This window comes from Poecilia formosa, unplaced genomic scaffold, assembly GCF_000485575.1.
Source record: "Poecilia formosa unplaced genomic scaffold, Poecilia_formosa-5.1.2 Scaffold155, whole genome shotgun sequence".
In the NCBI taxonomy this organism is placed as follows: domain Eukaryota; kingdom Metazoa; phylum Chordata; class Actinopteri; order Cyprinodontiformes; family Poeciliidae; genus Poecilia; species Poecilia formosa.
The window spans coordinates 216,088-241,614 of record NW_006800094.1 but is presented as its reverse complement, the minus strand read 5'-3'; the positions used below and the strand labels follow the sequence as shown (position 1 = coordinate 241,614).

Here is a 25,527-nt window from a genome sequence, read left to right as displayed (position 1 = left end):
TTTTGATCTTCTCCATGGTGAAGTTAGAGTAGCTGTTGTTCAGAAAGCAACTTTAAATTTAAGTGAGGGTCTTTATTTAGAATGGTGTGTAGTAACACCTCTGCAATATGCTCTAATGGTAATATAAAATGACACAAAAGCTAAATGTCATCAGTAGTCCTAAACTGCTGTAAGACATCTTAATACTTTAGATTATACTGGAAAAATAGAGGAATAAAACAATTGTCTGTTATGACATATTTTTTTGTTTGTTTTATCTGCTCTAAAATTTCATGTTGATTCAATATTTTGTCCTCGATGTTAATCTAAAAGTCATGTTTTATAATTTCAGTGTGTGCTGGGCTGAATCGCAGCCTAATCGTAAATATTAAGCGCAGTGAAATCGGGCGGTGGCCAGACTCAAAGGGGTTTCGGTTTGATTGGCCCTGACTGGTGACAGACTGGTTGGAAAATAAAATCCTGACATTCTTTCAGTGAGAGAAAGAGAGAGAGAGAGCCATACCTAAGCACTAACAGGCTGCACTGACAACAACACTCCTCTGTATCAAAGCCGCTGTTGAGGAAAGAAGACTCAAAGTATTGGGATCAAAGAGCTGCTAAAAAAAATGAAGCCAGAGGAAACACGAAAGTTAGAAGAAGCTTTTTAAAATGAAACCAGAGGCGTGTCAGCAGTCCATTCAGGTAGCTACAACAGGGGGCCAGACTTCAGAGGCTGCTTGGCAATTTGAACTTTTACTGTCTGGATATTGTTTGGTAAAACGAGTCATGTGCCACAGAAAGTCAATTGACCAGGGTCCTGTTTTAAAAAAAACAGGCTGAATAGAAGGCAAACACTGTGAGCAAACCTACTGGCTACTGTGATACCAAGGATTTTCAATTTCAGAACAAGTGGCATCAATCAGACAACTCAGTTCTGAGTCAAGTTAGCTGTGAGTTAGCTAGCTGTGAGTTAGCATTTCCAAGCTAATTCCAAGAATTAGCTTGGAAATGCATGAGTGTGATTTGACAGAGAAGAAAAGTTGTGCTGATTGTCTGGAAAAACTCCGCAGCTGGTAGATTCATGCACCGCTCTGTTCAGGTTCAGATTTATTCCAGTACTAAGGGGAAAGTAACAACAAAGATCTAACTTCGTAACATCTTTGCAGCCAACCTGCAGATATTACTGATGCCATACAATAACAATTTAAGTATAACAGTAACTTTCCTGCCTGCATCTCGTTAGCATAAAAACTAAGAGAAGCAAAAAAGAATTTGTCCTTTGAGTGATGTGGGGCTGTAATTTTATTGAGTTCATATATTGACTCAATAAACATATTACCAGTAATGCTAACTACACTTATTGTACCAATCACCAAGACAATATACTAAAAATAGTTAAGATTTCCTCCAAATCATTTACAGCTTTTAAATTACCTCTGCTTCTAGAAAAAAAAAAAATAATAATAATTATGGACAATCCACTGAAAGAAGGCTATAAAAAACTATTTAGAAATAGGTTTTAAACTAAAATTTGAATTGTCTACACACAGTATTTGCAAAGCTTTAAAATAGTCAGGTAACGATTGTGGAATATATAGAGTTATTAACATTCTCATTCATTACAACATCAATTTGCTAACATAAAAATAAAAAAAAATAATCCTGCCAGATTAACATTTGATGAGAGAGGCATCTCCCAGTATAATTATAATCAAACTATTTCAAATAACTGTTTTAAGAAAGTAATATTTTTGTTCATGTTTTCTTAAAAAAGAGTATGTTAAAAAATTTATATTATTTTCAAAACCAGTGAAAAAATCAAGCAAACTGTAAACTGGAGAAGTTAAATTCTTTGTAGATGTAGTAGGTTTATGATAAGGATACCATAAATACAGATCTGTACATTATAATATTTTCTATATTATAAAATATAGAACATTATTTATTTAGTGTGTGTTTATTTACATTTTATATGTATATGATTTACTTTTAGGAGCTGGTTAAAGTGATTTTAGTCAATTTGAATGCATGTAGCTTAAACATTTTCCTAAAAGGACAAATTGTTGCAAGAGCAACAATGAAGGTTTTTTTTTATTATTTCATATTCACTCAATAAAGAACAAAAATGACACCACAAATGAAGGCTCATGAATAAATAGACATACTTTCTCTTTCTTTTTGGTTTGTCTTGACTTTTATTCCTTCTTGTGACTCTTTCTTCTCAGATAATAGACAGAGCCAGGAGCTCTTCATCTCTCTCTCTTTTTAGCTTTTACTAGGAACCTTCTTTAATGCCTCTTTGACTTTCTGCTGCTCGCTCTTCCCCTTTAGCCCGTCGATTACAGAGCAGAGTAACATCTTACATTCAGAGCCTCTCTCTTTGTTCTTTGGGCTTCCTGACAAAATGACAAAGCAAATCTCCTTATCCATTCACTTGACAGTCTCTAAGAGAACAGCTTTGCATCCTCCAGACGTCCCGTCCTATTTCTCTTGATTTCTCCCCTTCTCTCAAATGGATGGACAGGAAAGGCTTGGCTACATGCTACAGCTTGGTATTTTACAGAAAGCTTTGCTGTGACCTCTGCAGCACTTCATTTCATCGTTTTGTTTACTGTTAAATCCAGTCGTAAGTGCTTAAAGACAAACATGTTAAATTAAAAACATATTTGTGCTGTCTCTAATAATCTCAGCTGTAACATGTGAGGCTTCCTTACCAGCAGTGAGTAGTAGATTTTGAATCCCGGCTTCGCCACAAAGTAATCGTCCGAATTGAAGATGATTCTGAGCATGCTGGATTTTGAAGTCAGACTGGACGGTGCTTTCTGCCCACACCAACGGCCCCACTTTATAGTGTTGGTCTGTGATTTTTCCTCCACTTCAACAAAGTCATAACTGAAATAACAAAAAAAAAAAGAAAAAAAAAAGCAAAGACAAAAATGTATAAACAGATCAATTCATGGCAGCAGATGGAAAAAGGCTATAAGATAAAGAAAACAAAAGAAAAGACCAGTAGCTGTGTTTATGCACAGAACGATGATTTACTACATTAATTGAAATTGTTTGAGTGAAAACATAGTACAAGATGTGATAATTAATCCTGAAATGATGCATTTATAAATATATAAAGACCTCCATGGCATTACATTAAGACAATGTCTTAACAACACTAAGGTGGTTCTGCTGGAAAAGTCCCATAATGCACGGTGCATCACAGTCAAAACTGGAGCCCAAAGCAAAGGGAAAAGGTGGCTTGGTGTGATGAATCACCGTTTCTTTTACATCATGTGTTTGGCCGGAGGGTTGTGCATTGCTGACCTGGAGAACAAATAGCACAGAGATTTACTTGGGAAGAAAGGCAGAGTTATGCTTTGGGCAACGTTCTGCCAGGAAACTTTATGTCATCCAGTTCAGGAGGATGCGATCTTGACACGTACCACCTACCTTAGCGCTGTTGCAGACCATGTACACCTATTCATGGGAACGACATTCCGCTATAATTGTGGCGTGCCACAAAGCAAAAATGATTCACAACTGCTTTGAAAAGCAAAACAAACTTGAGAAGTTAAATTGGCCTCAAAATTCAGCAAATCTTAATCCAGTGAAGCTCTGATCCATGAGGGTCCCAAATCACAACTTTAGGAGCTTTTAGGGCCCATTGCTAACATCAAGATGCCAAAGCAAACATTCAGGGGCCAGGTGGTCGTAATGTTATGCCTGATCATGCCTGATAGAAACAGACCAGAGTGGATCAAATGCAGCCCACAGAGATGTTAGTGAAAGACCAAAAATGCTGCTACAGACAGCAGACATAATAAAATCTATCGCCAAGATTATAGTTATGATTATGTTAAAGATTTTATTCATTCATCATTTAAAGGAAATGCAGATATAATATTGTAATACATGACAACTTAAAAATAAGTTAAGTATTTCCAATTTTAACTGGTTGGTTGTTTTTATACTGGCTGGGTTTGTGTGGTGTAATGTCAGTTCTTATAAGTCAAAGTACCACATCATGAATGTGAAATATTGGTGTGAAACTACAGGGCCAATTTTATTGTGCTCTCAAAGCTGCATAAACACTTGTTGAATTATTGTGTTAGTAAAGAAACTGCTGCGTTTGGACAAGGAAGTCCAGCACATCATTTCATATCGTTGTCACTGGTGCAGGAACTCTGCAGACCCTAAAGCCAGCCAAAGTTTAATTAATGTGATTCATTCTGAAAAGAGGGTTTGCAATGACGTCACAAACAGAAACCTGCTGGCCAACCTGAGTGACAAACAATGAAAGTAACTTTTTCTCCCTTCCATGAGAAAAAGTAAGAGTTAAAAAACGGTTTTACATTAGACTAAAGCTGCTGAATACATCATGTGTTGACAGAGAAACACACAATGTTTTTACCTCTACTAGATGAAAAATGCTGTTATTAATGGTAAGGTGAACATTTTCCTTTTTTTACTTGGAAGCTCAGACCACAACTCCTACTTAAAACATTTGATTTAAAAAATACCGTTTAGTGGGCTGAGGTATTTCAAAAATTAAAGTTCAAGTAGTATAAATACTTTTTTTCAAGGCATTTTTTTTTTACAGATAAGCTGGAAAGTAGCCAAGAAGATACAAGTAAATCACTAGTATATTGGACTTAAAGCTCTAGTTTCAACTACTGGACAATTTCCTGCTGAGGACACATCTCTAGATCATGTTTGCTCCCTGCAGCATCTGGCCACAAATCTACAAAAAAATACATATATTGTTTCTTTAGTTGGTGGACTAAAACACCAACTACAGACCCAGCTTTTGTGTGCTCTTCAAATTGTTTTGTGTAATGGACTAAAGTTCAGGAGACATCTGTAGCTAACACTAAAATCTTCTGTCTATTTTAGATTAGATGCCAAAGTCAAACTGAATCGTATGAGAATCCTATTTGAGTTTGTTGTTTTAAAAAAATTTCTGGACATTAAAAATATACCTCCTAAATTTGACAGTAATCTGACAACTTTACAGGCATTTTTCAAGCCATCAAGCCAAAACACAAAACGATGAAAAGAAACTAAAACTCACTCGCTTTTATGTACACCGTAGTTATATCTAATGTTAAATCAAAATCCAAAGTACTCAGCAACACAGTTTTTCTCCTTTTCTGAGCCTTAGATGTTTTCTTCTCCTCTCTTACTATGACTGGATGATTGTCTTTCGTTATGGCGCTTACACTGACAGCTGAGTTACATTTTGGGATTAAACATGTTTTTGTTCAACCATCAAACTCTTTAAGGTTTTGCCAAAAATAGGAAAATTTCCCTCTAAACATTTGTCACATCCTATCAATGAAGAACGTTCATTGGAGTGGTATTACAATCACACAGGGAAATAATCCAAACGTGGAAAGAGCTTCAACTTTTAGATTGACATTTTATGCAGAGTAGATTTTTACTTGTCCTTGATGTGTTACTTTAAGCCACTCTCTCCATTACTCAGCCTCAAACTTTTTAATCACTTTCGTCTTTCAGACAACTTTTCTCCATTACACATGCCCGTTATGCACCGGTGCTCCCTCCTGTTTGTCCTCAGTATCTCAATCTTCCTTTGCCTTTCTCTCCTTTTGTCTCTCTAAGGGTACATTATGTCTTACTCTTTGTCTTTCCATATTATCTGCCGTAATCATATAATCTGAATTCCATCCCCGCCATCTCCGTCTGTTCTCTCTATCTTCTTTAATCTTGTGTTTTACCTGCACTTTCCATTCGCAGGCTCCTCCAGGTGGAACTGTTCATCAAACTGAAGGTGGATGAGGTTCCCAGGTGGCGCTAGCAGTTTCCATGACAGACGCAGGTTGCGGGGATAAGCTTTGGGGTAGTTTGGGCTGAAGATGACGCCACCCACTGGAGTCACCGTGATGTTTTCGTCCTTGTGGTACAAGTCTGTGGCAGGGCGATTGCTGTCTGTTAGTGGTTACAACTGGTGAGTAAGTTCATCCATTTTACAGACACAGAAACAAAATATTGGATGTCGGCAAACATCAGCAGAGAAAACTAAAACATGCAAAAAAATAAATAAATGTAGCGACAAAGAATACGTGATACATAAAAACAATAATGGCTGTGATTTCAGTACTCAAACATTACACTTACTCTCTGTATGCTAATCTTCTACAGAAACCAGAAAATAAGTTTTAAATTAACCTCAATGAACAGTGTGTCTTGCTAAGAGACTTATTGGGAGCTTTAAGAAGATTATCTGTCATGTGTTTTCTGATACAAATATACTTCACTCTTCCAAAAATCAATTGCCCACAAAACTGTGTTCTTATAATTACCCACAAACTCTCACATTCACCCTCCCAAACACGCAAACACACACACTGTCTGTCAGAAGGTCAGGATTTGTGCTGAACTGGGCTGACAGGGCGATATTTTCTGACTGCTGTGTGGGTTTTTTTCTGCAAGAGAGCTGAATCCGTAATCAAGGTGCCGCAGCAAGCACCCCTGAGAGATGATGATGAAGCTTCCGCCTTCTCATCTACCGCTTTGCTGCAAACTTTGCCTAAATTTTACTCCTGTCCCACCACTCAATTTCCTCTCTTAGTGTATTTTTCTTCTCATCGTAGCTATTCTGATTATACTCTGATTCTCTGACATGTTCGTCCAAATTATAAGCACCTAAAGTTGCAGTTGGTGCGAGGAACAACATGTCATACTACAGTTATACAGCTGTGTGCTTTGGTGGACGTGTCAGTGTATGTGGGCATGCGTGATGAAGATGAATTTGTTTGTAAAGGAAATTTTACACTCTGTTGATCAGACGCTTCAATGTGAGGCTCCCCTCAGTCATGAAAGTGCTTATGTATCAGAGAATTTCACTCACTAATGTCTAAAGGGAATTCAGCACAGCTTACAAAAGTCATTTTGGTTAACACACATGTTGCTGTTGCAAGCAGAAAGGTTATTTTATGCTCCACATAATCTGTGTCATGCCAGGACTGCTTGGGTGTTGTTTGGGTCATAAGCTAGAGCTGCACAACATATAGAACTTTAATCAAGAAATCAGTGCATGTGTACAAATTAAAAAAAAATATATATCATAATGGATTGCTTGGGAGCTATATTTGTAGGCCACAACATTTTTGGTACTATCTAAATATAATGCATTCACTTTCTGCATACTATTGTCATATTGGCCAGTTGGGTACTCTCACTTCTCTCTATGATCACCCCTGTTATAGGTAGCATTGTCCAAGACTCAAAGCCTCCTCAAGAGTGAGACAAAGAAAAGAGTGAGGCGCATCAACTGCAGCCACTTTCGTCAGTAATATCACAATTGTTAGCATCATAAAAGGTAAAAATGTAATCTTCATAAAACTACAGCTGCAGTTCCTCTGGGTGTTCCTTGTGACTTTAACCATCAGTGGTATGAATTTATTTATGATCATATCAAAAAGAAGACAAAGAGTTCAAGAGAAGAAACTGTGCAAAGATATTTATACGGCACCTTTCGGCTGTTGCTACAAAGTCGTATTATTGACCCCTAGATAAATGAGAAATGAAAGTATATATTATTTTATATTGCCAAATTTGGTTTTCAGACTGCCTTTGTTGGTTTTAATGAAAAATACTTTATTAAAAACAATTTAGTTCCAGCTTAGAGTAAAACCACACCACTATTCAAGCTACCAGATATTTTTTATTTTTTATTTTTTTTTTGTCATTATTCCAGATGCTAATACTTTATCTTTTAATCATATTATGAATGAAAATAAGGAATGGTCTCATCTATTTTGGACATAAACAATTACAACAGTGGATATATTAATCAAGAAAGCACATAGTTGTGATCAAGACCTGATTTCTCTTAATTCGTGGGTCATTGAACACAGCTCATCAAGCAGTAAAATATGTTCCCTCCAACCATCTGTTCGCTCTAGCCAGAAAATTGCACTCTCTGTTTAGTGGCCGTATTTGTCATTTGGGGGGCAGTGATTCTTCTGATTTATCTGAGTGGCTGGATTTTCCGCTCAAATGCGGTGACAGCCAGGACTGGACTTGGCCAGACCTATGTGTTCTCGGTTAATAAATGTGGCCACGATAGGAGCTATGTGCTCTCTTGATTAGTATCGTGATTGCTTAATGCGCTCCTTAAGGTTTTTGGCAGGAATGTGACGCCATAATTTTTCCTTGCAGACAAATTCAAGCTCAGTCACATTAGATAATAATATTTGAAGATGGATTTTTAATTCTTTTCACAAATTTTTAAATGGATTTGCGTCCAGACTTTGACAAGGTCCTTCCAGCATATTAATATACTTTGATTTAAACCATTCCTTTCTACCTCTGGATGCGCGTTTCAAGTTGTTGTCCTGCTTGAAGGAGAGTCTCTTTTCACTTTAGTTGGTTTTTTTCCTTAACCATCCAGCATTTAAAGTGTAACTAACCTCCAAATCAATTTTTTGCTGATAAACCGTCTAAATAGGCTGTTTAGGGTTCTATCTTTATGTTTCATCTTTATGTTTCTGTGTGATAAGTCTCTTATCAACACAGGAAAAAGAAGATTCATTTATCACTTGTTGGTAAAGTTTCTAAATATAGTGATAAAGTTTATAAGTAAGCAGAAGTGCTTCTTTTGCTCATCCCCTCACTCGGCCGTGCCCCTCCACTGCAGTGTTAGTTACACTTTAACTCTATCCATGTTCCCATGACCTCTAATTAACCTCTCCCACTTCATGCTGAAGACAAAATCATCCCCATAGCACCATGCTGCCACCGTCGTGTTTCATTGTGAGGGTGCGCTAGTTGAAATTAAATAACAACAACATAAAGAAATACAGTTGATCTGTTTGAAAAAAAAAGAACATTTTATTTTTCTCCCTCGTCACAATTCTGCACCACTTTGTGTTTTTCTATCATATGCAATCTCAAAAACGTGCAAATTATGTTTGCAGCAGGACAAAATGTAATAAAAGACAGGTACTTAAGATTTTGTAGAGCAACTACACTTGAAAATCAGTTGCGTTAAAGCACACTTGAACACACCGCAGTTCTTCAACTAAACAAAGTTAATATCTTCAAAACTTATCTAAAGGTTAATTTGTTTGCTGCTGCAGAAAATCTGGCAATGTTCTATTCCTTAGAGTCTGACTCACACCTTAAATACATATAAACACACCGACTCTCTCTTGTTTTTCTTTCACATGCATTATCTGACTTCAGCAATTAGACTTTAAGACTCCTGATCTGACACTTAAGTAACTGTGACAATGATGATGCGTGACTGTGTGGTAAATCTGCATGTGTGGTGGGCAGATGGAAGATGTACCAGGTTTCAGGAGAAAAGTTCATGATACTTTGTGCAGATTTGCATGTAGGCTTGTCAGGTTGGTTTTACGTGGGTATTTTCTCACTAATTAAACTTGGCTCTCCCACCTCCAGTGCCAGGGTGTGATGTTCTCTGTGGCTTCAAGATCTATTTCTGATCCAAGTGCCAATCACACTCTAATCACCCAGCAACATGGTGCATCAGAGGCTGAAAAATAGCTCTCACGCTGGAGAGTACAGCAGGTCACACTGAAGGAGTTGGTAACAAAGGACATTAATCTCTTAAGTCTCTGATTTAGTTGATATACGCACGACTTGAACTTGCTGAAGTCATACAGTGATGCAAACATTTACCCAGTATTAAACATCAGCCATTTTTAATAAAAGTGTCTGTTCTGTGCAGACCAAACACGTTTTTATTTCTTGACTGACAGTTGATACGTTTCCACTCAGGAACAAACTCCCACCGGATAATGCCTAAAACAAGGCAACCCAATTTCTTCTGTCTCTCATCTTCTAGCATATCCAGTCTGTCTTTCATCTTCTTAAACTAAACTTTTCTGAACCACAAAACAAGCCAGCAGTGCTTTTAAAATCCCCTCTTTCAATTGTGAATAACGCCATAGGTAAATGGTGGAATCTTGATGTTTGCCTTCTTTGTGACATTCATGCAGGTGAAACAGGTAAAAACAGTGAAAAACATTTGAAGTAAATAAAACAACATATATCTTCAAAGACCAAATTTATGCTACAAGAGAGCCTATATTCTGCATTTTTAGAACTTTTGCAACAAACTCCACAAACTATTGTTTTTTTCCTGATTTCTTTTTATCTCTGTACCAGCGGTGCCCAAAGTGGGTCCTGGAGGGCCGGCATCCTGCATGTTTTAGTTCTCTCCCTGGTTTAACGCACCTGCATCAAATGATGGCTCATTAGAAGGCCTAAGAGGAACACTGATATGCTGAAAAGGTTGTTACTACCACCAGGGAGAGAACTAAAACGTGCAGGATGCCGGCCCTCGAGGACCGACTTTGGGCACCACTGCTTCAATTGTGCTTATCTGCAGCATAACATTTAACATTTCTCAGTTTCTGTTCATAACGCTGTGATGTGACGTACCTCACAATCACAGCGTATACATCCAGTCATCTGTTGTTTTAGCGGGGCAATATTCAATGTTCTTATAAATCATTTCAGTGTAGTTGGGTCAAAGAATCAATTTCCGAAGCCATGATGATCACAAATGGCTAGTGAGATAGAAGTCACCTCATCAAGAAATATTGCGACGTGTCAATATTGTAAGATATTGTATGACAAGTTCTATTACACCCCTAAATCAGAAAGCTATTTCAGTTTCAATGACAAATGGAGCCCACGTTGCTATTATCATTTATTACCATTTGACAATTTTTCACATAGATTTCCTTACTATTTGGGAAAATTAACTTGTAAACTGTATGACTCATGTCAAAGTGCTGGGGGTTCACAAGCTTTCCAAAATAGTTTTGCCCCATTCCGCCGCACAGGATTGATGTCACTGAGTTAGCTATAACAACCAATGGCAAAGTTACTGGGCTACAATGAGCAACATCAGAATCACAGCACATCATATCAGTAGCAACTTGGAAATGGAAACAGTTGTCCTGCAGACTGTGCATAGCTGAAGGACTGCTATACTGAAGGTCTTACGATATAAAAATAAATCAGAAAAAGAAAGCCAGCTTGTGAGTTTGACAAAAATCAATAAAAGCAGAATACAGGCCATAGACGTTTTCTTGAAAGTTATTCTAAAATCTTCTCCCGTCTTGTTCTCGTGAACTGAAAGTAGTGCCTTGTCTCGTCTCGTGACTTTTAAGCATCGTTACACCCCTATTAGCATCTGTTCAGCGTTATATGTGCGCCGTGTTGTAAATGTGCATTGGCTGTAGATGTGAGAGTCTTTACTTCCTCCCTCTGCGTATTTCCACCCATGAGAAACAACCAAAGCCCTTTCCATCTGGCTAAATGTTGGCTCAATGCATGTGTGAATGCATATCAAGTGTGTGTGCCTGTATGCATCGCTGTGCTGCTTATCAGAGCTCCACTGTTTTGCCACTCTCTCATGACAAATCAGCTTTAAATTTCCTCGCATTTTTTTCTGTCACGCTCACAAGAGGCATGTAGAAAGGAAGAAAAAAACACACAGACATGCACACAGTTCAGGAGTGGAGCTCTTGCATACCGAGGGGTGTCAGCTTTGGTCAGCATCAACTATCGCCCCAAATGTACTTGCAACTGCTTTTCCTTTGGTTCTTCAGTGTCTCCATCCTGCTCCATTTTCACTGCATTTTCCTCAATAGTTTGCTTAACCCTTATGCCTGAGTGACAGGACCCTACACGTTTTAGAATCAATATGTTTCGGGGTTACTTTTGTCATTTTGGTTTCGGTCATTCATTTCTAATGTATTTTGTATTTTAATTGAGTTCACTTAATGATTTCAAGGTTTTATATAAATAATTCTACTTTTAACATATTTAACATTGTTAAAACACTTGAGGGTTGCACAGTGGTGCAGTTAGTAGAGCTGTTGCCTTGCAGCAAGAAGGTTCTGGGTTCGATTCCCAGCCCCGGTCTTTCTGCATGGAGTTTGCATGTTCTCCCTGTGCATGCGTGGGTTTTCTCCAGGTACTCCGGTTTCCTCCCGCAGTCCAAAAACATGACTGTCAGGTTAATTGGCCTCTCCAAATTGCCCCTAGGTGTGAGTGTATGCATGGTTGTGTGTCTCTGTGTTGCCCTGTGACAGACTGGCGACCTGTCCAGGGTGAACCCCGCCTTTTGCCCAGAACGTTAGCTGGAGATGGGCACCAGCAACTCTCCCAACCCCACCAAGGGACAAGGGTGTAAAGAAAATGGATGGATAAAACACTTGAGACATTCTGAAAACTGGAAGAAAAATTGCACAACAGCAATGGAAAAATATCTATCTATTTTGTGTGTGCGTGGGATTGTAAGAGTGTGTGTGTAGGACCATTTCAGCTGTATATCTTGCAGCCATTATATATTGGTTGAGAAAACATAATATATTTTTGAATTACAAGTAAAACTAATTATCAATATGCAAGCACACATGCAAGAGACAACACACACAGAAACACCAGAACGATGAACGCAGTAGGCTAGTGGCAGCTTGATAGCATAGCAAACGTATAAAGTTATTAAATAGGCTAAATTGATGATAGTTGATTATAACTAATGAGACATCTTCTTTCACACAATATTCACGGATGACATACTGACACACATTATAAATAGGGTAATGTGAGCATAGGGGTGATGAATAGTAGGAGGCACTAAAGCAGTGGTTCTTAACCTGGGTTTGATCGAACCCCAGGGGTTCGATGAGTCGGTCTCAGGGGTTCGGCAGAGCGTCTGCCACGGAGGTAAAGACACACTGTGTAAAGTCGTGATGACGCCCCGTTTTGCCATCACTTGCTCCAGAGGATCACGTTACATTGCTGAGCCAATCAGAGCTGCGGAGGAGCACTGATTGAAGGAGCTCCACTCTCAGGGGGGGGGTTCGGTGAATGCGCAGATGAAACTGGGGGGTTCGGTACCTCAAAAAAGGTTAAGAACCACTGCACTAAAGTAATGGAGGAAAGATTATTTCCAGTCAGCATTTTCTGTATTTAAGAGCTGTTTGTGCGTGTGTAAATGATATGATCAATATCAGAGACACAGCATGGATTAGGTGCCTCCCTGCTCCTTCCCGTCCTGTCATTTCCTCACATACACACACAAACACAATCCAGTGCGCAGCCCTCTGAGAACACACCGTGGTGCAATTTTTTTTCATTTGAATCGTGTTGTCATTAGATGACAGAGCTAGAGATGGAGAAGCAGAAAAGAAAGCTCTCATGGGCACAAAAACACAACAGGGAAAATGATAGACATATCATAGGAAATGATAATAAAAAAGCTTTTCAAAGTGGTTGACAGACAGTAGGTGAGTTATGTCAGTGTAACTTACAATGGTTGTAAGTTACACAGGTCAGCATAAGTTACTATGAGAAAAGTGACAAGTCCCTGTTGTCCTGCAACTCTGTGCTGTATTTACCATCATGACACAAAAATAAAGGTATTTATCTGTGGTGCTTCTGTAATCATTTCTTTAACTATATGATGAATCATAAAACACATAAAAAGTTGGTATTTGAAGTGATAAACTTGAGTTTAAATGTCGTGGCTCAATTTAACACTGCAAGATACTTCACTGTTGTGATAAGTCTGACCGGATGAAGTGTGTAATCTAAATATAATCTAATTTAAAGTGTCATGTTTTATGTAGTTAATTGCTGTGTATTTTGAACACACTTTACACAAAGTTCATGTCTCTCAGCTGCGAGGACGGACAGAAACAAAACAGAGAAAGAATTAGGACAGGTGAAGGCAACAGGTTGATGTAATATTAAGTGGAAGAGTAGCAACAGTGACTTAATCCAAAGTGACACAATATTAAATATTTATTCTTTAAAAGTGCGTTAGCAACATCTGTCATTTGTTTAAAACCATTAAAAATACCCATTTGACTTAGCAGAGAAGAATAGAGGCCTGACCAGGTTAGAAGTGACCTCTACTGAAAGCAGTGCTGAATGGTCCATTTCCTTTCATGTCATTCCTGACAAATGGGTGAGTGCCAAGGGACATAATAATTTAGTGTTAACATTCTTCCATAGAGTCCAAGCCATTGCTCAAATGTCATAGTTTTACTTTTCCACAACAGAAAATGTACTAAGAACTGTGTGTTGCTACTGTAACATTTTACTAAATTATTATATATTTGTTTTTATTTGAGCTAATCACCTGAGATAGTGCACAATTTAAAGTAAGAGTCTAGAAGTGCCTAATGAGGTGTGTTTTAAGTCGGTGCTCAGCTGAATGGATTGAACTGGATAAAATTAGCTCTGGCTAGTGCTAACCTTTCACTAAGGCTTCACTAACTCTTTCACATAAAACAAATACACACAACTGAGGTAAAAAAAAAACCCTGAAGGTATCAGATAGCCTTTATTGTTAAAAAAATAAAGCAAAGAAACAACCTAACCACGTCATTTCTGACCCTCCTGCATTAAGGTTTAAGAGTACTCTGCATTCATATTTCAAAGTACTTTAATTACTACATTAAAACAAAGCATGCCATATGTTGTTCAACACTTATTTCTTATTCAGATTATTGGCCTATAGTGAACTTTGTATATCATTCTTAAGGCGAAGATGCTAAATGTTGTAAATGTGTAGTGTAGGTGTTGCAATTATGTTGAAAGTGTTTGGATTGCGACTTTAACATGCTTCCCAACAATCTGTAAGTGAATTTTAAAGAAATCTGTGAATTTCCATATGAATATGGGAGGCATGTCCAACATCAGCCCTGCCATGGAGCAGCAAACACCATCAGGGCTTTTGCTGACAGCAAAGCACAGTTTTGCAGTAGAAGACCCAACTTCAGTTCGGAAATGTCCAAAAATATCACTAATTATAGGAGCTCATTCCCCCAACCTCAGCAAAATCCTCCTCCTGCAGGCGGCCTTAAAAGCTTCCACTGCAGGAGTGAAAAGTAGCCGTTGACACTTCCCACCAACTCGTCTGCATCACACCCTGACCCGAAAGCTCCCCGTGCATCCTCCATCCTCTTCTCCTCTGACCTCCTCTCTAGACTTACGATCACTGAAGATTTAAATATGCTTTATTTAGGGTCAGAGGACTGAGAAAGTTCCAGAAAGAAGTATTTTCTTTCATACCCGAGAACATCCACTGACCAACTGGCCCCTGTCATCACCCAGATGTTCGACAAGTCTCTGAAGCTGCGTGAAGTTCCCTTGGGCTCATCCCTGGTCCCCAGGAAACACATTATCATGGGGCCTGCTGCCCTTGACAGTGGAGATTAAGGTGGACTTCTGCAGAGAACTCAGCAAAATTTCCGCCCCTCACTGTATCCAACAACACTTACCACCCTTTCTGGAGGCCTAATCTGGCCCTCACACAAACACCATTTGGAAGAAGGCTCAGCAAGAGACAGAACATTTTCTCCAGGAACTCAAAAAGTAAAACCTTTCACATGAGCTGCTGATCATCTTCTACATTACCATCATTCAGTCTGCTCTGTTTTTGCTCATAACTATTGCTTAGCTCATCCAGAAAACTACAACAAACAATTAAGTTTGCAGAGAAGAACACTGAGGCTGACCTTCACTCCATCCAAGACTTTAACATGTCTAGAGTCAGGGAAAAAAATTTAAAAAGCCAGCTAAACTGTCTGAAAACCCCACATATTCTGGACACAAATTGTGTCCAAAAAACATCCGCCATAGAGACAGTTTCTCTATCTCAGACCATATCCTTGGTGAGTAAGATTAATGCAGCTCATATTTGAGCTAATTTAACCTTGTGTTTCTTTTTTGAAAAAAAAGAAAAAAAAAAAGAAAAACACTGCATGTATACACAAATTTACAAAAACAAATTTTTATTATATTTCAAATGTCTTCAATGAGGGCAAAGTAATTATTCACCAAGTGCACAGACTTGGTGAATAAAGCTCAACCTGATATGACCTCCAACTGTTGTAATTCTCAGGCTATCTCACAAGAATCATTCACTTCTGATTATTCTTACATAAAAGGAACAACATAGCTTGTTTAGTAAAAATGTACAACAGTGCATTCTGCTCAACCTTCAGACTGTTGAATGAGTATTGTTCCTACAATTAATAAACTTATGTATGATTTCCATAATTGTACATCAATCACTTTCCTATTTGTACTATCACTATTATCTTTTCCTTAGTTTAGCTGTCGTTTCCTCAGTCTTTGCAAAAATAAAGTTAAAGCTGAACCGTTGTCCTCAGAGACCCCCTGCCTGAGGACAATTTTGATTCAGTCAGAAACACTGTGGGGTGTTTGTCTCTGCAGTCTCTGCTTATGAAGGGGGCAACACCATCCGTGTGCATCTGTGTGGGTGGATGTTTTCAGCGTGACAGCATCAGCATGCGAAAAGGCTTCGTTGTGACCGCATACTTCTGTGCAAAGATTTAAAAGATTTTTGTCCAAGAGCAGCTGCGTGTGTGAATTTGTGTGAGAAAGTGTGAATATACCTTTGAAGCCAAAACAAAGGCATTGCCCTGTGACACCGGCAGGCGAGGTTAGACAAACAAACGTGGGCATGACCAGAGCCATGTTTGCTCAGCATAAGAACCACATATGACAGAGCAGACATCCTCACAGGACGGAAACATCAGCCTAAACGGAGTCAGAATTACAACAAAAACAAAGTAGATTGGGGATGATAAAGAAGACCAGAATAGAGTAAAGATGAAGGGCAGTCACCTACTGGAGACAAAAAAAAAAAAAACACAAGAGGAGAAGGTGATTGAATGAGATAGAGAAGGACAAAGATGAAGAAAAAAGAAAATGCATGTAGCATAGAAAAATGAAAGGAGTCAAGACAAGGGAAAGAACAAGTCAGACCCCAAGGGGCCTCGACACTTCAAATGCTGTGAAGGCTACACCAAAGAGCATGTCTAAGGTTGACTCATAAAGAAGGCACGGCATTAACTGTTGCAGGTTCGTCCTCGAAATACCATCTATATTTGGCTCAGTGTCTCCAGTGTTTTGTTGCCATGTGTACAACTTCATTTCTTATTTTGCATTTTTGTCAAATAATGCAGAACACCGCAAGATACCTATCAGCAAGTCACAATGCATTTACAATATTCTCCACTGCAGCATCTTTTTTTGCTGGTTCCTACATATTTGCCAGCAGGTTTCAATGGTCCTTTTGGGCCCGTTGATTAGCATTAGCATCCACTTAACTTCCACAAGGGCCTCTTAGACATCTGTGACTCAACACCTTCTGAGAGGGCAAATTAGCCTAATGGGCAGAAAAGAGGGGGATGGTCTGTTCTCTGCTAAAAAGGGTGGTTATAAAGATCAAAAAGGGTATATTTTTAGATAATTTCAGATAGCCTCTAAGCACAGCATTTTAATGAAGAAACATACTGAACACAAAGTCAGCCGTTGTATAAAATGCTTTAGTGTTGCTGAATATATTGTGGTAGAAACATCTGTCCATTGGCTGGACCAGCTTCGTCCTGTTCAGGTTTGACAGGAGTCTGCTAATGAATTACTGCCCTGTCTTCATTTTGCTCAAACTGTGACTAAGGTACAAGTAGGTCAGATTATTTTTTTTCCTTCCCTTGATTAGAACACAACCTGAGACTAAGGAATGATTAGGGAGCGCAATGTTCTTCAGAACATAACAGTGGCTGAAAGGGGCGGTCTTATACATTTTCCAGGCACAAAGTGCCACTTTGTAGCACAGTCGAGTAACTATGTTGACTTCAGTTGTAATAAAAATGTTATGAAATACGACTTAAAAGAAATTTGACTTCATAATTTACTGGCTAAGCTTTCTTTCTAAAACTCGGCCTTCAATAAATCATTACAACATCCCTCCTCTATTAACCCTCTAACAACGTTTTTACCAGGTTCGCACTGAGAAGTGGTTCATACAATGACAGTTTGACCAGGTGTTTTGCTAATTGCTGCTGGCTAGTCTGAAGGAGCTGAGGGAGGTCGTCGCAGGGGAGCGGTGCTCTGTGAGGTGGAAGCTTGAAAGCTTGAAAACTGCAGCTCCGAGGTGGAGCTTGAATGTAAAGTGCTCTTTAAATGTCTCAGACAATGGAAACTTCAAGCTGTTAAGCTAAAAAATGTTGATCTTACACAATATTTTTTCCCTTGCTCCTATGAATTGTCTAGCTTTATTTAACTGTTAGCATTTGTAACATGTTTAAAGTGTTGGCAATGTATGCACAGGGGAATGGGTCTCTTCTGCTCTTATTATTGGCGCCAGTTTAGCAGGAGTGGCTTATGGCAGCATTAGCTGCTTGCTCAGGACTGAGCAGGGCTGCAGCTGACCTGCAGAGTGTGGTTGTCATACAAATCTCGAACAACACAGAAAAAAAAAAGTCGCTAAATTCGTCACTTTTTGGTTTTTTGATAAAAAGTTGTTAAGAGGGGTTTGAAAAGTCGCTAAGTTTAGCAATACATTCTGTGAACACCAATGGGTCTTTCTTCGCGACCAAACCCCAGCTTATCCCCTCTGCTCATCCCCAAACTCACTGTCTCTTTGCTCCACCCACTTTGCTGTAATTTTTCAAAATTGGTCAGAGGTGGGGTGATACTTTCACAAGAGAGTTAGTTACACTTTAATTGTGCTGTTGATCTGCAAGACTGGAAAAACGCATGGAAACCTAGTATAAAAATATTTGTAGGTTAGGGGTTGAACTACAAGGGCCCTTTTTTTAACAGCTTGATGAATACTCTGTCATACCATGTTAGATCTGTTATGATTTGAGTTCACTAAAATAAAAAATAAATAAATAGTGATAATAAAATATAATTTGCTATCCATTTGAATGTTTCTAAAAACAAAGCTGAAATGTAATTCATCTAAAAATGTCCACCTTTCCCCAACCTTTGCAGTGCACAAAACTAACATGTCTCCATGCTCCTTATCTTCTGGCAGTCCACTTAGCAGGCACCCATCCTCTGCTCTGATGCTCTCCTGTTTAACACCTTGGCTGAGCTTGCTGAATAATGCAGGAAAGAGCAGCTTTGGCTGAGTCAGCACTGAGGACAGGTCAGTGGAGACACTGCGTTTGAACGACTCTGGCAGCCTGGTCACACGAATGCAGAAGCAGTGCACACACGTCTCACACACGCCACATACGCACACAAAATATTGTTTCCTCCACACACAATTAGCAGAATGCATCTCTGTGCAAACCAAAGAGACTGTGCTGGAATGCGTAATCAATATGGATTATAGCTTGTTTTAAGGTCAACTCTCTTCCCTGAACTGGAATATGTTGTAGCTAGCCAGTTAGCTACAGCATCCTGTACATTATGGCAGTAACTTCAAACATAATCTACAAAGTTTTAGCAGCAAACCCTACATGCTGTGCAATTTATGTAAAAAATAAATAGATAAAAAAAACACTAGCACTGCAATGCATCATGTTTTACACATGAAACTCCTGAAAAAAAGAAAACAACTCAGCAGAAACAACAAGTTGGTTAAAAGGATATTCTGGATGATATGCAAAACTACAGTTAATTTGTACTTAAAATGCCAGGTTTTTGCATTTATCTACCTCATGCAGGGGTTTTTCCTCAAATGATGATTCCTTCAACTCCTCTTCCAAGTTTCCATTGTCTGAGACATTTAAGGAGCACCCTACATTCAAGTCAACACACTTAAAGGAATCTTTCTAATATTTTCTTCTTAAATATTTTTTTTTTCAGTTACAAACTATGCACATTACCACACACAAGATTTGCAGGAAAGTCATTACAAGCCTGTATTATGGTCTATTTGTATTATGAAAACTTTACATTAAACACAAGGGATGTGAATACTTTTGATACCCACTGTGCATGTTGTAACATGAGCAAACATAAAAGCATTACCATAAAAAAAGGAAGAAATTGGAAGACAAATAGCCAAATAAAGAGAAGAAGACATGCAGAAAATAGGAGGAGAAAGAGAGAAAAGGAAGCACAGAATGATGGATAGGGCAGAAATCCATCATTGCAAGGAAGAAAGCAAAGAGGGGGAAGTCTGTGGGTGTGGGTGTGGGTGTGGGAAGAGAGTTGAGGTTGAAGGAAGGGCCGGAGAGAAAGAAGGAAAGAATGAGGGATGAGAGAATCTTTTCCCTTTGTCGCCTCCCACGGCGTAGTGCCTTTGCTGAAACCTCATCGACTACATCCTCCCTGTGTGAACAAATATGTCTTTGCGGTTAAGCTTGATCAAGACTGTTGCCTTTGCATTATTCTACACTAACAAGTGTTACCGACTGTTTTCGCAAAATAATCCAGATAGTGTTTTTATTTTATTTTTTTCTATTACTCAGGCCTAAAGTGTGGCTGTGGTATAAATACATATCAATCAAAGCAGGGGGATTCTCTTCAGAAATCTTCAACATCTGTCAAACTGGCAAATGTCATGGAAACCACTTGGGACAAGATCATGCCACCTGCATTTTGCCGACCTTTTGTAGGCGTGAATATGTGCTTCCATGAAGGTTCATAACTAAATTTTACTGAGCCTATCCTCACATTAGGAGTTGACATAACAGTGTATGAGCTTAGGAGGCTGTGAAGGTGTGTATGTTCACGCAGCTGGTTAGAGAAACACTCGGCCCCTGTTGACAGCTACTGCAGTCTGAACAGCAGGGCTGACGAGGACAATCAATTAGCCCTGATTTACACTCAAGCAGGCAAACAGATGTTGCCTTTACAACATGCAGTTATTTCTAAAGGTTTTGGGACCCTTTAGATGACCTATTTCAGTTTAAAGAATACAGTGTAGCATTTTTACCCCACTAAATTAAAAGAAAGTCCTTGCTTACTGAGCAAACTCAGTAAACTACACTGATGCTACACCGGCCAGAACTGGAAGGTGAAGCTGAGACTTTTTGGCTAAAAAGTCCTAGTCTTCAATCACGTTAGAGAGTGTTTATTGATCTTAAATCAATGTTAACTTATACTGAAAATAAACAGAGACCATTTCAAAAGCTTGGACCCAACATTAACACAAGGGCTTGCCTTATCTGCGACTGTCTTTATGACATGAGAGCATCACGAAGAGCGAGGAGCACAACTGAGAGATCAGGTCAGTTCAGTAAAGTTGCTGAAAAGTTTCTTGATAAAAAAAAAAAAAATCAGTCTCTAGATGCTGGAAATTGCATTCGTATTGGGCAATGTACACATGGACTAAGTACACATGCACACCAAAATTCTATGATTTTTATTTTCATAAACGAACTGAAAACCACATATCCTTATCCTCCCTGTCCACAAATAAGCTATCATTTGGGATGCTCCATCACATAAACGTCCAATAAAATGCACTGATGTCTGTGGTAGGGACTTAGCAAAATGTGAAAAGGGCAAAGGGGTTTAAATATTTCTGCACAACACTACAAAATAATAAAATAAAAACCAAAAGGTTTCCGTAAACCGACACTTGCAGTTCTATGTTTAAAAATAACAGTAACGATTACATTTAAAACAGGAAAAGATCAGTGTGAAATGTGTAGAGCTATGTGCACCTTGCACTTTTAAAGTGTGTGAGCTTGAGTGTGTTTGCCAGGCCCCAGCTGGGCTTGCACTAGTTTATCAAAAATCAGAGTTGATCCCTCCAAGGACTGCTTGGGCGCTGTTTGCTGGATATATGCTTGTGTGTGTTTGCTCGGAGCGTTGTGTGTGATGCTGAGCAGATGCTGTTGTTTTGACAGCCATCCTGCTCCCAGTCCGTCTGCCTTGCATCATCTGGATGTGTCTGTGAGTGTGCATTTGTATACGTTTGTGTCAGGGAGCATGTGCCCAAGTGCAGCGTTGCCTGCATGTGTGTAGTTATGATGCAGGGTTAAGCTGCGATCTGACTGTCAAGTGTGTGTCTGACCTTCTATCTACCGCAGGGATCACTTATCCTGCTGCAGGCGCTGCAGTGGCACATAACTTCATCCTTCTGCTGTTTTCTATTCCTCTTTTTAACCATTTTTCTCTTTTAGCTTCGAGGTTTCTGCCAATCATTTCATTATTCTGATAGCACTCTAAAAACGCCTTTTCTCATGTCAGTGTCCCCTATCACCCAATCCTCTATTCTCCACACTGCATATTCTTTGCTTTTCTCCCCACGTTTGCATCTAACTCTTCCTCACTCTGTGCTTCCAAGATACCAAAAAAAAAGAAGAAAAAAAAAACTAAGACTCAACAAAGAGTTGACTATGAAATGAAACCAGAAGAGAAAACTAATGAAGACAACTCGGAGATTGGGGGTTTGGGGGCAGCAGAAGAAATGCTGAGATGTACAAATAAAGAATCAGAGAGGAGGGGGACGAAACGCTGACAGTTAGAGAAGGAAAGATAAAAGTGTTTGACAGAGGAGGGGGGGGGAGTCTTTTTCAAATGTGTCAGGGCAGCATTGTCAGAGTAACAAAGACATAGCTCTCTCACTGCACTAGAGGATGTCTCAAACGCAGACTTTTTTCAACACACACACACGCGGTATAAAACATACAGTGTTTATCTCTTTTCTTCAGCTGGGATGCCTCTCCTGGGGGTGAAAGCAGCTCCTGCTCTCATCTTTCTGTAGTGTCACTTTTGACACTTGTCATGTTCTTACTATTACATAGTCCTGCAAACACAATTTTGCTCATTTCAAGGCTCTTTTAGTGGGGAGGGATGTGTGTCTCTAGTGCTTTAGGAGGAAGTGGAAACATTTAAAACGTTTGACTCTTTTCTGATTTTTTTTTTTTTCTTGATGAAACACTCCAACCTCCTGCATTACTGCATTTCTGTCAAGTGGGAGCCAAGACAGTTTAACAAACTCAATGAAAACCCCTCTTTTTTTTCTAAAAGTTCACCTTTCCATTTTGTTTTCCCTATTAGCCTCAGTCAGATTGTGAGGCATACCCTGAAATGGATGCCATCCCATCACGTGGCAACATAGAAAGACACAAAGCAAATAGCCATGCACACACGATCACACCAAAAGGCATCTGCTAGATGGACCAATTAACCTAATGTGCATGTTTTTGAGCCCTCAGAGAAACCCAGAGTGACCATAAAGAACCAATTTGTAAAATTCCAGAGAAAGTCAAAGAAACATATCAAAGGTAAACACAAAATCAGTTTTCAACAGATGATTTGCATTTATTAATGCAAAACTTCTAGAACCATCCTGGTTATTTGGACAAAGACTTTATTTAAGCCAGGTCTTCAGTCTAATCCTAGCCACACATTGTTTTTTTTTTTATTTTTTATTTTTTTTATGTATTGTTCAGTTGGTGTGTTATCGTGCTGATAAAATCTGTCAAAAAAGACGTGCAAGAGCCACCTCTGTGGTAGTCGCTGCCTCATTACGTGTCTCTATGAAGACTATTTGCTATAATAATAACAACTTCACAGAGTGAAAACATCTGCCATACTCTCGAGGCTGATAATCCTTTCCCCCACTGCACATTTACTATATGATGCAAACAGAGCCAATATTCAGTGTTTTTCACAATAACTGGAGACTTTGTCTGTGGATGTGAACAATTTTTAAGCAGCAGCTCCCATAAGCGCAGAGGGAGCTCGAGCTGAATGCATAAACACACTGCATTGGGGAGATAAACATAAAAGACTGAAGCCTAAGAGGACAAACCTGCAGGTCAAACCAACCATCTGTGCTGCTGAAACATAAAACAAGTCTAATTCCTGAGGATCCTNATTAACACAAGGGCTTGCCTTATCTGCGACTGTCTTTATGACATGAGAGCATCACGAAGAGCGAGGAGAACAACTGAGAGATCAGGTCAGTTCAGCAGGCACGTGCAGAGGGGGGGGCTGGGGGTGCTTGAGCACCTGCCGTTTTTGCTCCTTGCCCCAAAGTGCCCTTTTGGTCAATTTATTTATTTTTTTTTGGTATTATTATTTTTCAAAGTCCTCTTCTGACACATAATAACATGTACTAAAATTATTTTATTTATTTATTTTTTTTGTACAACATAATAAGCCTTCCGGTCACCTTGTTACCTTTGACCTTTTGCCTGTGATGCATGACATAGTTGCCTCTCGCGCAGTGAGATAAGGCGGCTAACTGGAGCTCAACGTAGATAACGTTCCAGATTACAGAACAGTTTTTGGTGAATTATATATATTAAAAAAAAAAAAACGTTTTTGGTGAATAAAGTGGAGTAGACTTGCTGCTTGTCAGATGACGGAAAACGTTGAAGTATCGTTTCTGCTTCAGCCGTTTAAGCAGAGAGGTAATGAAATACAACAGATACTGACAGGCCTCTGCGTCTGCTTTTCTCTGAAGAACTACTGAGCGGGAGGAGACAGCCAGGTGAGGAAAAACTGTTCTTATCTATCGATTCAGTATTTTTATCATACAGACATTAGGCTGTTGTTGTTGTGCTATTAGCTAGCTGCTAGCTAACGACTTTGCTGGCAAAGCTAGATAACTGAAAAGCTTCTTCCCTGTGTACGAGGCCCGTCCAAAACTTATCATCTCCATAATGGATATATGTCTGATCTTCTAATTTCCTTTGCTGCATAATGTACATTGCATTTATTCTGGCATTAGGTAAACATGTCTTGAAAGAGAATAGCACTTAAATAATAGTCCAACAAGGATATTCATTTAGAATTAAAAATAACTCATCCTGAATTACCATGATAGATATAATGTATGTCATAAATGAAGGGGAAAAAACTCAACCTAGACTTTAAGTTTAGGGTCTGGTTCGCAGAGTATGTAGTTATTTTTCTTCCCCAATTATTCAATGGGAAAAAATAAACTAACCTCAGTTAAGTAAAATAAAATTATAATCAAAAATTTTGGAATTGTAATGATTTCTTTTTTAAAAACTAATTATTTTGTTTAAAAAACTTTTTTTTAATTAAATAACTAATTTTTGTCTTGTGAACTTAAAAAGTTATTTGCCAAACATAAACTTTTATTTGCACACATCAGAAATCTTTTGTTGCGATTTTGGGTCCTGCCCATGACGTCATGTGAGAATCACAAGCAAAACTTTGAGTCAAACAAAAACTTAGAATATCAAGAAAATATTTCTGACATGNAGAAGTACAGCCAGATGCCCATACCTGAAGCACTCGAAACTGCCAAACAAAGACTCCAAGCCTTGGCCAGCCGCCTAAAGAGATACACAAGAGAGAATGAAGCCAGGAGGCTGGAGACTGAACAATACTGGAAAGGCATATGGGAAAGGGAGGCGTCCCACAACAGCAATGCACAGTGGCTAACCTCTCTACGAGAGGACCACAGGAACCTCCCTGAAAAAGCCCCAGTACCAACTGAACAAGCTGCTACAAAATGGGACTCACCCTGAATGGTTAACTGAAGGGCGCATAATCCTAATACAGAAGGATCCCTCAAAGGGTTCAGTCCCATCCAACTATCGGCCAATAACTTGTCTCTCTACAACATGGAAGCTCATATCAGGCATATCATAGCGGCTAAGATAAGCGGACACATGAATAAATACATGAGCACGGCACAGAAGGGCACAGAAGGGCTTGGATTGATTACAAGAAAGCCTGTGACTCAATGCTACATACGTGGATCATTGAATGCTGAGAGATGTACAACAGCAATAGGACTCTAAGAGCACTGACATTGGGATGTCATTCGGACTA

The 25,527-nt window shown here is 39.0% G+C and overlaps 1 protein-coding gene across 3 annotated transcripts in view; it reads right to left on the bottom strand.

The window, feature by feature from the left end:
- The window catches only part of pdgfd (platelet derived growth factor d), a 62,710-nt gene that overhangs the window by 18,962 nt on the left and 18,221 nt on the right, over positions 1–25,527 (bottom strand). For 2 of the 3 annotated variants that reach the window (XM_016677393.1, XM_007564098.2), the window contains exons 2-3: positions 5,709–5,898; positions 2,694–2,871 (exon numbers count right to left, since the gene is read on the bottom strand). In XM_016677393.1, the coding sequence (XP_016532879.1) occupies positions 2,694–2,871; positions 5,709–5,898 (368 nt within the window). Of the gene's footprint in view, positions 1–2,693; positions 2,872–5,708; positions 5,920–25,527 lie in introns of all 3 variants that reach the window. The other variant, XM_016677394.1, reaches the window with a different exon arrangement.